Genomic DNA, 16,696 nt, shown 5'->3' with positions numbered 1-16,696 from the left:
CTTTCGATTAGTAATTTCCTACCTTTTCACCATTATTCACATTATATCATTGTTTCCAAAATAGCCTCCATGTTTCGAAAGGTTTTATCCACTTAACTCCATTTACAAAATAATTTTATTTCAGAGAGGAAGGGAGAAGAAGGGAGAGAGAACCATCAGTGATGATAGAGAATCATTGATTGGCTGCCTCCTGCACTCCTCCTACTGGGGATAGAGCCCTGACCGGGACTTGAACTGTTACCTCCTGGTTCATAGGTAGACGCTCAACCACTAAACCACACCAGCTGGACAGTTTTCCTATTTTTATTCATCAAAATCACAGGCATATCTTAGCAACGGCATAAGCCAAATGTCCTCTCACTGAGCTGCCTGAATTTTATCCGAAAGCACAAACATGACTTTTAATAAGCCAGACCAGTCTTTCATCCAGCAAAGACATAACTTTCTTTTGACTTTTTGAAATACTGAAAATAGCTTTTGTATCCTCATTATTATCTCCAAAAAATTCTTTGGGGAATCTCTGGCCTAATGACCTAATTATCTTTTCATTCAATGGCTGTCGTTCTTAGAAGTAATGAAAGAAAGAGGCCATGTACTAAGACAGCCATGTTACATAGTGACACCAGGGGGCAGACTGTTGAAGGAGAAGGTTTTCATTAACTTCCGTCCAGTGGAAAAGCTTCCCTTTTGGAAGTTACTGACAAGTCTAGTCAAACAGTCAGCTTCCTTTCTTTCCTTCTATCCTTCTTTTAAATACAGCATTTTAAAAAATTCATCTTACTTAACATTTGGAAGTTCATGTCTCCCATTTCTGCACGGATACAAATCTATAAACTTACTAGTGTCCGAAGCGGCAGTGCAGGGCGGCCAGGTTCAGAGCAGCGTATCTCAAGCTCCGGCCGTAGCCCTCTTCCCCGTTACTTTTGCTCTCGGCTCCCGTGAGAATCAGGCGGTCAAAGTAATGCAGGAGGCTGTGTGTAGAACTAAACACGTCTTGGACCCGGAGGTTGTTTAAGTAGCTGAGATAATGCTACAACAAGAAACAATCCACACAGTGTAAATATTCCACTTCCTCTTGTGTAAGACTAATTCAGTTCTACTGGCTGCAAACATCCATGTATCCCCCACCCTTCTAACAATAGGGTCATCATTTAGATTCACCTTTTTCTCACAGGCAGAATAAAGCAGGTTCAAGATACATTGGTTTCTCACCAGGAGGGTCCCCAAATGAAAAAACCGATGTTCCAGTAGCACTTGTGTCAGCATTTTATCCTAAATATACATCCATTATGTCACTGGTTATATTAGGACCCATGTGAGGGTGGAGGGGAGAACTCACTTAGCTCAGGTATTTAAAAAGTTTACTGAGCTAATTATATTCTATTTTGAAACTGTTTTCATTTTGTTTGATTCACTGAATTAAGTCTCCCACTAGCCCTAGCCAGTTTGACTCAGTGGATAGAGCATCGACCTGTGGCCCGAAGAGTCCTGGGTTCAATTCCGGTCAAGGGCACGTACCTTGGTTGCAGGCTCCTCCCCAGACTGGGCCCTGGTTAGAGCGCATGCAGGAGGCAACCAATCGATGTGTTTCTCTCACATGGTTGTTTCTCTCTGTCTTTCCCTCTCTCTTCCACTCTCTCTAAAAGATCAATGGAAAAATATCCTCAGGTGAGGATTAACAAAAAATAAATAAGAAAAATTTATAAATAAATAAATAAATAAACTTCCCTCCAAGCAGGCAGATCCCAGTTACTACGGAACCAAACATATATCTTTCAACACGTGGATAAAGTCAAATGTCAAATCCACGTTTGAGGGTAAAAATCCATTAAGGAATGGAATGATTTTTAAACTTAAAAACAACAACACACTGACAAAAGTGGGGAAAGGTGCCAAAACCGGTTTGGCTCAGTGGATAGAGCGTAGGCCTGCGGACTGAAAGGTCCCAGGGTCGATTCCGGTCAAGGGCATGTACCTGGGATGCGGGCATCTCCCCAGTAGGGGATGTGCAGGAGGCAGCTGATCGATGTTTCTCTGTCATCGATGTTTCTAACTCTCTATCTCTCTCCCTTCCTCTCTGTAAAAAATCAATAAAATATATATATTTTATTGATTTTTTTTTAGAGAGAAAGGAGGTGAGAGGGATAATAGAAACATTGACAGAGACATCCATCCATTGACTCGAGTCGCAAGCTGGGCATATGCCCTGACCAGGAATCAAACAGGGGAAATCTTGGTTTATGGGTTGATGCTCAACCACTGAGCAACATTGGCTGGACTCACTGGTTGATTCTTGTATGTGCCCTGACCAAGGATTGAACCTGAAACCTTAGTGTATTTGGGACAATACTCTAACCTAACAAGCCACCTGGCCAAGACAGGCCCCAAAGATTTTAAAAACTCCGTCTACTCTGCCCTAGCCGGTGTGGCTCACTTGGTTGGGTGTGGTCCCATGCACTGAAAGGTTGCCAGTTTGATTCCCAGCAGAGCACATGTCCATTGCGGGCTCAATACCCAATAGGGGCGTATGGGAGGCAGCCAATTGATGTTTTGTTCTTACATTGATGTTTCTCTCTCTGTCTCCCTTCCTCTTTCTCTAAAAAAATAAAATAAATACTCAGTCTACTCTATCTTTGCCCATAATTCACAACATCAGAGAGTCAAACTAAGTACAATCATCAATAGTGGTTTGTATAAAATTAGAGTATCAAACACTCCTAAGACTTTCCATATTCCTTCCAGCCCTAATGCAGACCTCACCAGCCACCTGCTTCTATCACCGCCTCGACCAGGTAAGGCCCTACAAGGACCCCTGTTCTGACAATTCTTGTAGTTCCGATCAAGATGTATTAAAAATGCCAGTCTGGCCTCAATCCAGACCGTGTGCACCTTCACAGCGGGCAGTGTGCACCTCCAGCGGGCAGTGTGCACCTCCAGCGGGCAGTGTGCACCTCCAGCGGAGCAGTGAGCACCTCCAGCGGAGCAGAGGGCCTATGGCACTCAGGTGCACCTCGTCTGCTTAACTGTTTCACAAGAACGACAGTAAGCAACGATTACATAAGATACGTAGAAAACTAGTTTCAAATTAAATATTAGCACTTAACTGGGTTATAGACACTTAATTCAATTCTACCTAGACAAATTTTTCTTTATAATAATAATTTCTAATTCCATTTTAATTCATTATATCATTACAGAAGATTCTAAAACTATTGAAAAGCATACAGAAAACAAAAGTCATCTGTAATCCCTCCACCCAGAAATAACACTATTATTAATTCTTCAGTGTATCTTATTCCAGCGCATATTTTTTTCTATGTATGTATATGTGTCTGTATACACATATACACACACCATATTTTTAACAAAGTTAGAATACATAATTTTACTTTGTGCTCTTTTCATTTAATATTACAAACTCTGTCTCATTATTAAGTAGTCTTTACAAATGATTCTTTTTTTAAAAATATACTTTATTGATTTTTTTTTACTGAGAGGAAGGGAGAGGGATAGAGAGTTAGAAACATCGATGAGAGAGAAACATCAATCAGCTGCCTCTTGCACACCCCCTACTGGGAATGTGCCCACAACCAAGGTACATGCCCTTGAACCGGAATCGAACCTGGGACCCTTCAGTCCGCAGGCCGACGCTCTACCCACTGAGCCAAACCAGTTAGGGCTACAAATGATTCTTAAAACAAAACTATTAACCCTTTGACTGTCATATTTATTGCAAATACTTTCCCCATTTTGTTGTTTGCCTTTTAATCTTGTTAGAACGTGTTCTGACATGCAGACATTTTTTTATTTTCATGCTAAAAAATCAAATTATCTTCTCCTACATGTTACTTCCATAGCTTTTATGTTTAGAAAGTCTTTCCCCATCCATAAATCAGTTAAAAGTTAATATTGTAGTTCCTTCTAGTTTAATTACAGCTTTAAATATTTACATTTGCCCCTTTAATCCACCCGTAATATAGTAAGGTGTGAGGATCCAGCTATATTTTTCTCCTTGATAGCTAGACAAGTTTTCCTAATTTGTTTAAAATTCATCTGCAGGTATGTTCCTATCACTTTTAGCTAGATCCCTACATTTTTCTGCAGAAAGAAATTTAAGGACAAAATCAGGGAAAACTAGAAAAATCTAGCAAAAAATCAAAAGTCTGCTTGAAGATAACATGAGAGAAAAATGTTTAGCTTATGTTACTGAGAAAATGAAAGAGTCTGCCTTAAAACCACCAACAAAAAATGTTTGGGACAGCCCAGTCAGTGCAGTTCAGAGATTGAGCGTCAAGCTATGAATCAGGAGGTCAGGGTTCGATTCCCAGTCAGGACACATGCCTGCTTGTGGGCTCAATCCCCAGTAGGGAGCGTGCAGGAGGCAGCCGATCAATGATTCTCTCTCATCACTGAAGTTTCTATCTCCCTCTCTCTCCCTTCCTCTCTGAAATCAATAAGAATATATATATATTTTAAATGTTTGGGATGAAGTGCACTGATATCTGCAACTTGAAATGCATAAAAAAAATAAATAAAAGAAATGGTGGCCGGATAGAGGATGGGTAGATATGTGTTGAACAGAGAAAAATATTAACTATAGGATACAGATGAAGAGTATATGGATAGTCACTGTAAAATGCTCTTCAATTTTTTTTTTAATGTCCATAATAAAATGTTGGGGAAAGGGAAGCACATCTTCTAAATCACATTTTTTGGCTGTGTTAGTCATGTACCATTATTGAATGAACCTGCATTAGAACTTTAATCGAAAAATGAAATTACAAAATAGGAAGTAATAGCATTGTTAGTGAAGAAAAGAGGGCCAAGAACAAGGGGTAATGCAGAATTACCAATAAACCCACCAACCTAACAGGCATATGCCATGACAAACAACATCAGATGATTTTTTTTTTAAGTTTATGATAAATTAGAGAATTAACATTACCTGTTGCGAAAGAAAAAATTCTGCTTGTTTTTGGGACAGGGGCCCACTGCAAGATACCTCCTCTTCTCTACAAAATATAAAACAAAAATAATAAATACATATAATACACCATAGCAAAAATGATAATGCTTACAAAGTCAGATTCTTTATCAGAAGAGTTAAGACACTTTTTTTAATTGATTGATTTTAAGGAGAAAGTAAGGGAGCAAAAGAGAGAGAGAGAAAAAACAATGATTCATTGTTCCACTTATGTATTCATTGGTTGATCCTTGTATGTGCCCTGACCGTTAACTTTGGCATATCAGGACAACACTCTAAACACTGAGATATCTGGCCAGGGCCAAAAACTTTTACAACTAATTCTCTCCTCTCAGGAATAGAAAAGACATACTTAAAAAATGATGTTGAATGACCTGACAAAGTTCACAATGATCATAGACAAATATAGACCTAAATTCTACATAGCTCTCAGCAGATCTTCCTAAAATTCAAATCTATCATGCTATCCCTGACGTTAAGCCCTTCAGTGGTGCCCCATCACCTCCAAAATAAAGTCCACACTGCTTAGTGGGGCAGGTGCAGTGCTTCATGGGTGATCCCGCCTCCTGCCTCTCTCTTTTGCCTTCTCTATGTCACCTACACCCCAGCCCTCATGAACACCTTACAGGTCTCCTGTCATGATAAGGTGCCCCTGCTGCTTCCACAACCTGCAGGGTCCACCTGCCCACCTACTACTGGACCACTGGACACGATCCATCATTCAAAATTACACGAGTCACAGCCTCCAAGAAGCTCTCCTGACACGTCTCATTTGAGCTCCCACTGTCTCCTAGGTGCTTATCATAGCACCTATGCACTGCCGAGCTGGGCTGTTCTGACCTGCATTTGTATGTGAATACCCAGGGCTATATGTAGGCACACTCAGATTCTGGGAAATAAATGAATGAAGAGTTTCTAACTCCATGCTACAGAGTCAAGATGGTGTTGTATTCAAAGGCAGGAAAAGGCGGCTTCACCTAAGAAATAACCATTTGCCTAGAAGCTTAGATTACACAGGACTGATAAACAAGAAATGTACTAATATAAACCTAGACTTGACAAATCTATACATGCACAGTATAAAACAATCTTGTTTTGAGGTCAAAGTATGAATATTACTATTTTATCACTGAAGAAAGTCTTCTCTAAATAGGATTACAGTAAGTATAAAATCAATATTTACTCATAAATAGTATTTGTATAAGCACTCTGTGTCAATTACAGCAGATCTCAAACTGTTTCATGCAAATGATATATAAATGGATATCCTAAGAAAATTCTGAGGTTCAAGAATTTGAGGAAGGTGTATATATTCTATCTTGCTTGGAGATTCATGACTCATTAGAGAAATCCAGCAGAAAGAAACTTCACTTTTACTTAACGTTCCATTTACCAACCTCACTGCACAAAGGGTCCTTTCCTCATGCCTCTCAAGAAGCACCAGCGTCCCACAGAAGGCACGTTAGGAAGAGCTGCTCTATATTCTCCTAACTTCATTTCCGATAAATATTACCGAACCAGCCCCAGGCAGTGGGTCAGCTCTGGCAAATATTGGAGCTGCCAAGAACCAGCCCTGACCCAGACCTAACAAAGATCAGTGACACAGTAGTGACCTAGAGGGAAATGGAAAAAAATTTCACAGGCCAAGTGCTCAAATGGAAAACAGTTAAGTGTCTGGGCAACAAGCCCTTTTCTCTTAACATATCCCTTAAACAAAATAAGCCCAAGGTTTGAAATAAATATGGCTGCACACAAAAAGGCTAGAGACAGATGAGAATCCGAAGGAAACTGGACACTGTCCCATTCTCCTCTGAAGTCCATGACACTCAGTAGTGCCAAATGCCTTATTTACTTAACCCCAACCCCCAAAAACAGACTTAGGCTGGCTTATAACAAAGGACATGGGAGCAATATGTGAGAAAATCAAAATGATGCAAAGGAAAATGGCTACAAGTGAAGACAAATAGAGTTATTATAAATGAAGTTATTATAAATTTGGCTCTGGCTCCCATACTGGCAACCGTGGCCGACATGAATGAACAAGCTTGGGAAGAGCAAATAAAAATATCGTGGCCCAAGGCACCCTTCACTGACCCTTCCTTTGCTTCCTCAGAGCCAATGTTCTTTTTCTGTCCAGCAGACAGCACGAACACAGGTCTCTAAGATCACAAATGATGCAGTTGAGTTTCCCACATTTGGGGAAACCACAGGGTCAGCACATCTGGAGTGCAATGGCTAAGCCTCGCCCTGAGAAAACCACCTTCATGATCATGGTACCTTCCCTGCCAGGTAAGCATGAATGTACATTTTTAATGTAGAGATAGTACATGGCATTCATCAGATTCTTAAAAGAAGCCTGTAAACTGCTAAAAAGGGCTCAAATCTACCACTATATCTGAATTTTACATAGGATTAGTCAACCAGCAAGGATTGGTTTTTTTGTTTGTTTTTTAAAGTATGTGCAAGGCATAAAACACCAATCAAGGCCTTGGGGGGGGAAATACAAAATCTTAATGGTCGCCAGTGAGTTTGGCATGCTTGGTCTATAGTCTTGGTAAAGGCTAGGACCAGCCCAGATGCAAAGATGACAGTAAACGATAAATATCAAGGATGAGTATGGACTCTGTACTTATAAAAGGGAGAAATCACTCCAGCTGAGTGGTGAGGAACTGGAAAGCTGGTAAGGAGTGGGGAAAATGATGAGGAAAGAGGAAGGCATTCCAGGAAAAGAAAACAAGAGAGGCAGAAAGGGAAAAGGCCTGGGGGCATTCAAGCAGACCTGGCTAGTGGGGGTAAAGGATCCAAGCCAAGGACAGAAGGTAAGGTCAGAAAGATAGATTGTGGAGGCCTCAAACACCAGGTGGGGAGAATCTGTGGAACCTGGAGATTTCTGAGTGATGTGGTGACAGGTCAAAACCAGCGAAGAGGAGAGACTGAGACAGAGGACAGTTATAAACACCTGAGGCCATGAGGACCTGAGCCCTTCCCAAGTGTGTGACCAGAGGGTGCGACCCAGCCCCTCCTTCTGTCCCTCCAATATGTCAGCTTGTCCTGACTTGGGGGCTCCGTGTCTGCCATGTGCTCTGGCAATTCTTCTCAGGACTCGCTCCTTCGTCACCGAGCTCCCTGTCTTCTAGAGACCTTCCCAGCCCGGCCTGTGTGGCTCGGCAACTGATCGTTGACCTATGAACCTGGAGGTCACGGTTTGATTCCCAGTCAGGGCACATGGCTGGGTTGCAGGCTCAATCCCCAGTGGGGGGGCATGCAGGAGGTAGCAGAACGATGATTCTCTCATCATTGATGTTTCTTTTTTTTTTTTTTTTGATGTTTCTTTTTTTAAAAAAATATATTTTATTGATTTTTTTTTACAGAGAGAAAGGGAGAGAGATAGAGTCAGAAACATCGATGAGAGAGAAACATCGATCAGCGGCCTCCTGCACACTCCCTACTGGGGATGTGCCTGTAACCAAGGTACATGCCCTTGACGGCAATCGAACCTGGGACCCTTGAGTCCGCAGGCCGATGCTCTATCCACTGAGCCAAACTGGTTAGGGTTCATCATCAATGTTTCTATCTTTCCCTTTCCCTTCCTCTCTGAAATCAATAAAAATGTATTTAAAAAGAGAGAGACCTTCCCAAAGAGCACCCCACAGCCATTTTCTATCCCTGTGTCCTACCTCATTGTCCTACTGTCTCCGAAATTACACTACTTCTTCTTTCAGTTACCTACTACCTGACCCTCCACCTCCCTTTTCGCTGACAGCACAGCCCTTCACAGTGCCTGGCATACAGGAAGCACTTGATAAGTATTTTTGAACATTAATGAATTTGGGAGATTTATCTCAAATCTCTGGCCGGTGAAGGAACACCAGAGAATTTCTGCTTTGGCGGGGTCCACTCAGCAGCACAGAGAGACTGCTTCCAGCAGCAGGCAGACTAGCAGGCTCCACTGCAGCCTGACGAGCTGTGATCCTGTCAGCCTGATTTCTTACCGCAGGACACAGAGCTGCCCCTTGGCAACAACGAGCAAATGAAAAGCTGAAGCTAAATTTCAGTTTGCACTTCCGTCTGTACGTGGATTTTTTTTTAATATATTTTATTGATTTTTTACAGAGAGGAAGGGAGAGAGATAGAGAGTCAGAAACATCGATGAGAGAGAAACATCGATCAGCCGCCTCCTGCACATCCCCCACTGGGGATGTGCCCGCAACCCAGGCACATGCCCTTGACCGGAATCGAACCTGGGACCTTTCAGTCCGCAGGCCGACGCTCTATCCACTGAGCCAAATCGGTTTCGGCATGTACGTGGATTTTCAAAAACACCTGATAAACATTTTTAAAAACACCTGAAAGATATTTATTCTCTCCCTTCTAAATTACCAGTTAGGTTTCCACTTTTAAATAGGAATGATTTCATTGTAAGATGGGAGATTTGTAGGCTATTCAATAATACTTTCTCCTTTCTAATTTTAATACAAATTTCTAGGGCAAGAAAAATAATTTCCCTGAAAAAAACATACCTAAAATCATTCCAATAACTATAAATAACTAAAAAAATAGAAAGGGCTAAAGTGAGAAACTTCTGATAACACAATAAAACATTAGAAAAATCACAAAAAGAGAAAAAATTGAAATTTTCCTTTTTAAAAGAATCAATGAGTGTATAAAATATATCTTGCAAAGTAAAGAACTATCCTATAACAAGTAAAAGCATTTCTTTTTGGACAAAGTGTAATACTTAATTAGAATAACTTTTAAAGAATATCTTTCATATCAGTGAGCAATTCAGTTTACTAAATATACACTATTCTCTGAAACCACGCACCTTAACAGTAAATACACTGGCTTACACGCAAATGAATTCTTAGAATAGGATAAAAACAAAAAGATGCGATTAGACCTAATTAAATCAGATAAATTTAGGAGAAAACCAAACCATAATATGAAAAGTCTGAATTTTAACATTTCTAAAGAAGTGACATTCTACTACTTGAAGCTTATGGAGTAGCTCAAACAAAGATCATACTGTTGCTTGGAAGCCTTCCTTAGGGGACTTAACTAGAAGAGAAATTAGAGAAGAACAGTGAATAGTTGTTGAATGTTTGCCACATACCAGGAACAGTTCTAAACACTTTATATAAACTTACCATTTAATGCCTACATTAACCCTCTGAGGAGGTGATATCCTTCCCATTTGCAGATCAAGAAATTGAAACACAGAGGAATTGAATAACTGGCCCAAGGCCTCACAGGGAATAAGGGAAGGAGCAAGGATTCATACCCAGGATTCTGACTCTAGCGCCAGACCCTTCACCCCATACTGTACTGCCTTTCCAACAGATGAGAAGCCTTTACAGACAACTCTAAGTAGTGAGGTTTTGGAAGGAGTTAATAGTACTGTAATCTTGCTCCCATAACCAGGCCCTGGCCAGGAAGCTCAGTGGATTAGAGCCGTGGTCGGCAAACTGCGGCTCTCGAGCCACATGCGGCTCTTTGGCCCCTTGACTGTGGCTCTTTCACAAAATACCATGTGCGGGCGCACGTACAGTGTGATTGAAACTTCATGGCCCATGCGTAGAAGTCGGTTTTCGGCCTGGGCGAGTCTATTTTGAAGAAGTACTGTTGATATTTGGCTCTGTTGACTAATGAGTTTGCCGACCACTGGATTAGAGCATTGTTCTAATACGCCAAGGCTGCTGGTTTGCTCCATTTATTTACTGTGCTATTTCGCAGGAAAGGGACCCCTGTCCGAAAAATCCAAGTTACCTTATGGACACATCAAGTTCTTCTTTTTCCATTTTTCTTTCGCCCTCTTCTCTGCCAGTCAGTTCCATATCAGCATCCTCCACTGTCTTTTTCTCACCATTTTGGAAGTACTGTTGAAGGGCAGTGTACAGTTTAAACACTTGGCTAAAGGAAAGCTTACTATAGGCCAAGATCATGTGACGCAGAAATAAGCCTACAAAATAAGACACAGACAAGGTGAAGGCATTAAATGAAATCGGGATACACAAATTTGATGACTGTTTGTTGCAATTCTTCCTTCAAAAGAATAAAAAAAGACACTTGAAGTTGCTATTCCTTCTGCTTAGAGTGTTCTTCCCCACTCTTTACAAATCTGGTTTCTTCTTATTCAGGGCCCAGTGCTTACACCCACACTCCACCATCGTTATCCACACAATCTATTTTTTTCTTGACTATTATAACTATCTGAAATTATCTTATTTATTTACTTTTTTTCATCTGGCCCTACCCTACTCAAATGCAATCTCCATAAAAAAGAAGGTCCAGCCCTGACCGGTTTGGCTCAGTGGATAGAGCATCAGCCTGTGGACTGAAGGGTCCCGGGTTCAATTACAGTCAAGGGCATATGCCCAGGTTGTGGGCTTGATCCCTAGTAAAGGGCATGCAGCAGGCAGCTGATCAATGATTCTCATCATTGAAGTTTCTATTTCTCTCTCATCATTGATGTTTCTCTCTCTTCCTCTCCCTTCCTCTCTGAAATCAATAAAAATATATGAAAAAAAAAAAGAGGAAACTCCAGCCCTGGTCAGTGTGGCCCAGTTGGTTGGAGTGTCCTCCTGTATACCTAAAGGTATCAGGTTCATTCCCGGTGAGGGCTCATTCTTAGGTTGCAGTTTCATCCCTGGTTGGGGCACATACGAGAGGCAACCAATAGATGTTTCTCTTTCTCTCTCTCTCTCTCTCTCTCTCTCTCTCTCTTTCACTCTAAAATCAATAAACATATCCTCGAGTTAAGATTAAAAAAATAAAAAAGAAGGTCCATGTCTATCTTTTAAATCCACATCCTGGCACATAGGATAGAAGTAAATTATCAATAACTGATGTTGAATAACAAATACTACTATGAAATAAAGCCAGGTGGATAGAGCATGGATATAAAGCCAACAGAAAAGCATCAAAAGATGTCACATTTGCCCTCACCTTAACATTTACTTACTTCTCTTCATAGAAGTTTAGTTGATGACCCTGACTTAAGAGTTATGAAATGCAGACAAGTGACCCAGAGGACAATGAGAAAGAGCTGAGAAACCCTAAGAGCCCCCCAGACCAGGCCAATACCTTTGATATCATAGACAAAACTTGTCTTTTCCACAAGACAATTGTTTAAACACAGATCAAAATGGCAAGGCAATAAACACAAATTAAAACATGTGTTTGTTCAGGTACTGCAGAGTAATGACAGATGTGATCTAGAAAGCTGCTCACTTCAATGAACATATTCTCTGCTCTCCTCAGGAGAACTTCATACCTACTACGCTTGTTTTGTGAACCTCTGGTTCAGTTCCAGAAAAAGAATCTGACAGGTCATCAAAAAATTGTTCCATATCCTTCAATTCGCCTTCAGCCATCAGTTTGATTCTGAATGAGAAAATTGAGGTGTGTATTTTAAGTAGGCCCTTTGAACACCTTCCCATGTTTCATATTTACCTAAAATAAATATATTTAAAAGCAATTCAGAGTTTCACATAAAAATGGTGGCACATAAAACAAACTTAATCATCCAAAATGTCATTCCCATATTCTGAAAAGTATCATTGCTGATGTTTTCTTGATCATAAAACTTGTCATCCAAAAAAATTGGAATTCTCTGCAACAATTAAAAAGGAAAAGGTAGCCCTGACTGGTTTGGCTCAGTGGATAGAGCGTTGGCCTGTGGACCCAAGGGTCCCAGGTTCGATTCTGGTCATGGGCGCCAGAAACAAATTAAAAAAAGAAAAGAAAAAGAAAAAGATAGCCCGAAGCCGGTTTGGCTCAGTAGATAGAGCATCGGGCCTGTGGACCGAAGGGTCCCAGGTTCAAGTCCAGTCAAGGGCACGTACCTCAGTTGCAGGCTTCTCCTAGGGCCGGGCCCTGGGCAGGCACATGCCGGAGGCAACCAATTGATGTGTTTCCCTCCTGTCGATATTTCTCTCTGTCTTTTCCTCTCTTTTCCACTCTCTCTAAAAATCAGTGGAAAAATATCCTCAGTGAGGATTAAAAAAATAATTTAAAAAAGGAAAAGGTAGATTGAAAAAATAAATTTTGAAGCAGTACATTTAATGTTAACCATTTTTCAAAAAAAATTAAACCTAAAAGTACAAAGATATATTTTTTAAATAATTAATTAACATGTGCACTTTTCCATTTTACATCTACTTTGACAACTTTTCATATATAGAGAAAAAAATGTTTTACCTGATTTGTACTGAATTTGCAAGCTGAGGACAAGATTCTTCAATTAACTTGTACAATTTAGTCAGTGTAATATCTGGGCCCTGAGCAAAGAGAGATAGAAAGGTTATGGATAAATGTTAAAGAACTGGAGAATGATAAACAGCAGCAAACATGAATTCATTTATCAACCCCTCTGCTTTAACAATTATTCCAAACATGAAATCTCAAATCAGAAAGGGGGGAAAAAAACTATCTAAAACGATAAAGTAATACTTGAAAATTGCATATCGTTCTCATTGAGTCAGTGAATGGTTTAAAATGGGGGGAAATACATTGAATCTGTAGTCCAAGGATGCATCTTTCCTTCCTTCTTAGTTTTGTAATCATGTAAACTTGTAGCCTCCTGAGCCCTAGTAAAATGGAGATAATAATAATTATCTCCTTTGTGGCAAAGATTAAGTAAGATAATGCAAGGTGCTCTGTGAACTGGAAAACATTATACAAACAAAGGTGTCCTATTTTTTCAAAACATATCTCATTTGATCCTTCCCAAAACCTTGTAAGACAGGCAGACATACTATATGTCCAAGTCCATATAAGGTACCATCAGAGACCGAGAGTATGCGACCTCTGCTATCAAGAAGACTACAATCTTAACCCTGACCAGGTAGCTCAGTTGGTTGGAACATCATCCTCTGATATGCCAAGATTGCAGGTTCAATCGCTAGTCAGGGCACATATAATAAAAGCACATATCAGTGGAACAACAAATCCATGTTTCTCTTTCTCTCTAAAATCGACCTATAACTTTAAAGAAAAAGACTACAACCTAATTGAGATTTAAAACTAAACAAAAGGGCATACCACATTTCACTTATTCTACATATTTATTTAGGTGCTGTAGTTGGCTTCCGGGGCACAAAATGAAGAAAAAATAGGACAAAGCACTGCCCTTATAGAGGTTATAGTCTCGTAAGGGAGAGGCAGCAGGCACATAATTACAAATACATGGAAAAAACACAACTGATATATGGAAAGGTACATGCCCTAGGAGAACACATTAAAATCGCCAATACTGAGTAATTATTGTGTGCCACACACTGTGATGTGTTTCCCATGGGTCTTCTCAGTTAATACAGCCATCCCACGACATAGTTTCTATTATTGTTCCCATTCTGCAGAAACCAGGGCCCAAATAGGCTGGAGAACTTGCTCAAGTCCCACAACTAGTAAGTGCTATAAAATGAAATAAAATGCTTAGCACACGATCGATGTTCACTGTTAGTCTTATGTCATTATTACTACTTATTAATGTCCTCTAGGTCGGATACAGGACCCATAGGATTCATGTGTCACACACACACACACACACTCAGGACTACGTGTACCCAGTCCCAATCTGCAGAAATCAGAAGACCTGAAAAAGCAACTCTTCGCCCAGTCGCTCAGCTAACAAATGCTGGAGCCAGATATGAACCTGCGAAAACATGCATGTCAAGCACCTGGCCCATCGTAAACACTCAGTAAGTGTTAGTTGGTGGCATTATCTTTCCTTTTTCGCGGTCCTCCAAGGCCAAGCGTTAGCTGATGGGCCCCCGTCCCCCGAGGCCCAAGTAAACGTCAGGCACAGAGCAGGTGCTCAAGGAAGTTTGCTGGAAGAACGGGAGCCAGCGGGGCCCCTCACCTGCAGCAGAGGCAGAAGCAGCTGGTTGAGCCTCCGCCGCTCCATGAGGCTCACGGCAGCCTCGCCCGTGCGACCCATCTCGTTCAGCAGCACCAGCACCGCGATCTTATACGGCGTCACCCAGTCCTTGATGCCGAACACGTTGGCATGGACCACGCCATTGGTCATCATGGGGTTGAAGTAAAGGCTCTCGTGGACACTGGCCATGGTGTGCTGAACTCCTACCACCACAGCCCGCCCTCCGCCTCAACCAGTCCGGGCCGTATCCCAGGGAACCGGCTACTTCGCGCTCGCGGCATGCCGTCGGCCAATCAGAGAAGCCATATTAGAGCCACAGCCAATCAGAATGCCGTGGAGGGTGGGGACAAACGTTGCACCTACAAACTAAGTCCCTACAGAAACTCTTGCGGAAGGAGAGCAGGTTCCCGGGCGACTTTGACTAAGACCGAGTTAAAGTGGGTCCACATTTGGGGGCCGGGGCTGAACCTCCTGGGGGCTGCCATTTGTTCATTTCATTTGAAAACAATTAAAATTGAATTTTTAAAAGATTGTGTTAAGCCCTAACCGGTTTGGCTCAGTGGATAGAGCCTCGGCCTGCGGACTGAAAGGTCCCAGGTTCGATTCCGGTCAAGGGCATGTACCTTGGTTGCCGGCATATCCCCAATAGGGAGTGTGCAGAAGGCAGCTGATCGATGTTTCTGTCTATCCCTCTTCCTTCCTCTCTGTAAAAAAAAAAAATCAATAAAATATATTTTTTAGAAAAGATTGTGTTAAAAAACAACGGATTGAATTTGCACCTTTAAAATTTGTGTTTGATTCGTTATGTTAATATTTAAACTCAAAGTTTTGGATTTTCATTTACCTCTTTTAAAGTGTGAACAAATTTTTTCTCAGTATTCACAAACGCCATTTGGAAACAGCCAGGTCACATTATAAGTAGCCTTGTATCCTTACCTGAAATAGCTAATACCTCCCTATAGTGAGTCTGTTTCCTTCCTAATAAACTACAAAATCCGTAGTCTGTAATTCATAGCCCTCCACAATGAATTCCCTATACAATATTTTCAATCCAGTTTGTCACAGCTCCAGTCCCATTCAGCTATACCTCTCCAATGTGCCAGACATTGTGCTAAGGCCTAGAGATACAGCAGTGAATAATAAACTAGAAATTTGATCTCGGAAAGAAAAAAGTGGCATAAGACACAAATCAAAAATCCCTTTGATGAACCAGTCCATCTCCAAGAGATTGAAAAGGACCTACTGTTATAGACATATGGTTGGCCTCCTTTACTTTTTGTTGTTAATCTTCACCCCCAAGAATATATTTCCATTGATTTTTGAGACTGGAGGGTGAGAGACAGAGAGAGAAACATTGATGTGAGAGAGACACATAGATTGGTTGCCTCCCACATGAGGATCTCTAGCCTGTAACTGAGGTATGTGCCCTTGATGGGAATGGAACCCAGGACATTTCAGTCAGTCGGCCTGCACTCTATCCAGCAGCTAGGGCCTTCTTTACTTTTAATAATGAAAAATTAATGCTGGATCTCCACCTTTTATATTTCAAAGCAGGCCTCCAAGACAATAAATGCAGCAGAGATGTATAACTTGTTGTGGAGTTCAATTTATTTTGTCTGTCCAACATGCTCCTCTGCTCTCCCCACAAATGTGTTGCCTTTAATTTGAACAAAGATATAGAACATGTCCCTCTAACTATAGGCATATGGCCCTAGCAGAACCAATCAGATCCTGCTCTGGGATTGCTGTGTGGACTTCAGAGAAAGAAGAGCCCTCTTTGTCTTGAGGTAACTAGGCAAGGCTATCAATGTCATATTCCGCAGTGCTTTCTT

At 41.1% G+C, this 16,696-nt stretch overlaps 1 protein-coding gene across 1 annotated transcript in view; it reads right to left on the bottom strand.

The window, feature by feature from the left end:
- ANAPC5 (anaphase promoting complex subunit 5) overlaps positions 1-15,131 on the bottom strand; it is a 27,127-nt gene extending 11,996 nt beyond the window's left edge. The window contains exons 1-8 of the mRNA XM_015567267.1: positions 14,847-15,131; positions 13,184-13,263; positions 12,258-12,367; positions 10,751-10,943; positions 4,946-5,012; positions 2,973-3,023; positions 2,888-2,911; positions 840-1,030 (exon numbers count right to left, since the gene is read on the bottom strand). Coding sequence (XP_015422753.1) covers positions 840-1,030; positions 2,888-2,911; positions 2,973-3,023; positions 4,946-5,012; positions 10,751-10,943; positions 12,258-12,367; positions 13,184-13,263; positions 14,847-15,053 — 923 coding nt within the window. The 5' untranslated portion in view covers positions 15,054-15,131. The remainder of the gene's footprint in view (positions 1-839; positions 1,031-2,887; positions 2,912-2,972; positions 3,024-4,945; positions 5,013-10,750; positions 10,944-12,257; positions 12,368-13,183; positions 13,264-14,846) is intronic.
- Positions 15,132-16,696: the final 1,565 nt, after the last annotated feature.

Source organism: Myotis davidii, unplaced genomic scaffold (assembly GCF_000327345.1).
Source record: "Myotis davidii unplaced genomic scaffold, ASM32734v1 scaffold223, whole genome shotgun sequence".
Taxonomy (NCBI): domain Eukaryota; kingdom Metazoa; phylum Chordata; class Mammalia; order Chiroptera; family Vespertilionidae; genus Myotis; species Myotis davidii.
The sequence above is the reverse complement of the archived record's forward strand: the minus strand, read 5'-3'. Positions and strand labels throughout refer to the sequence as shown.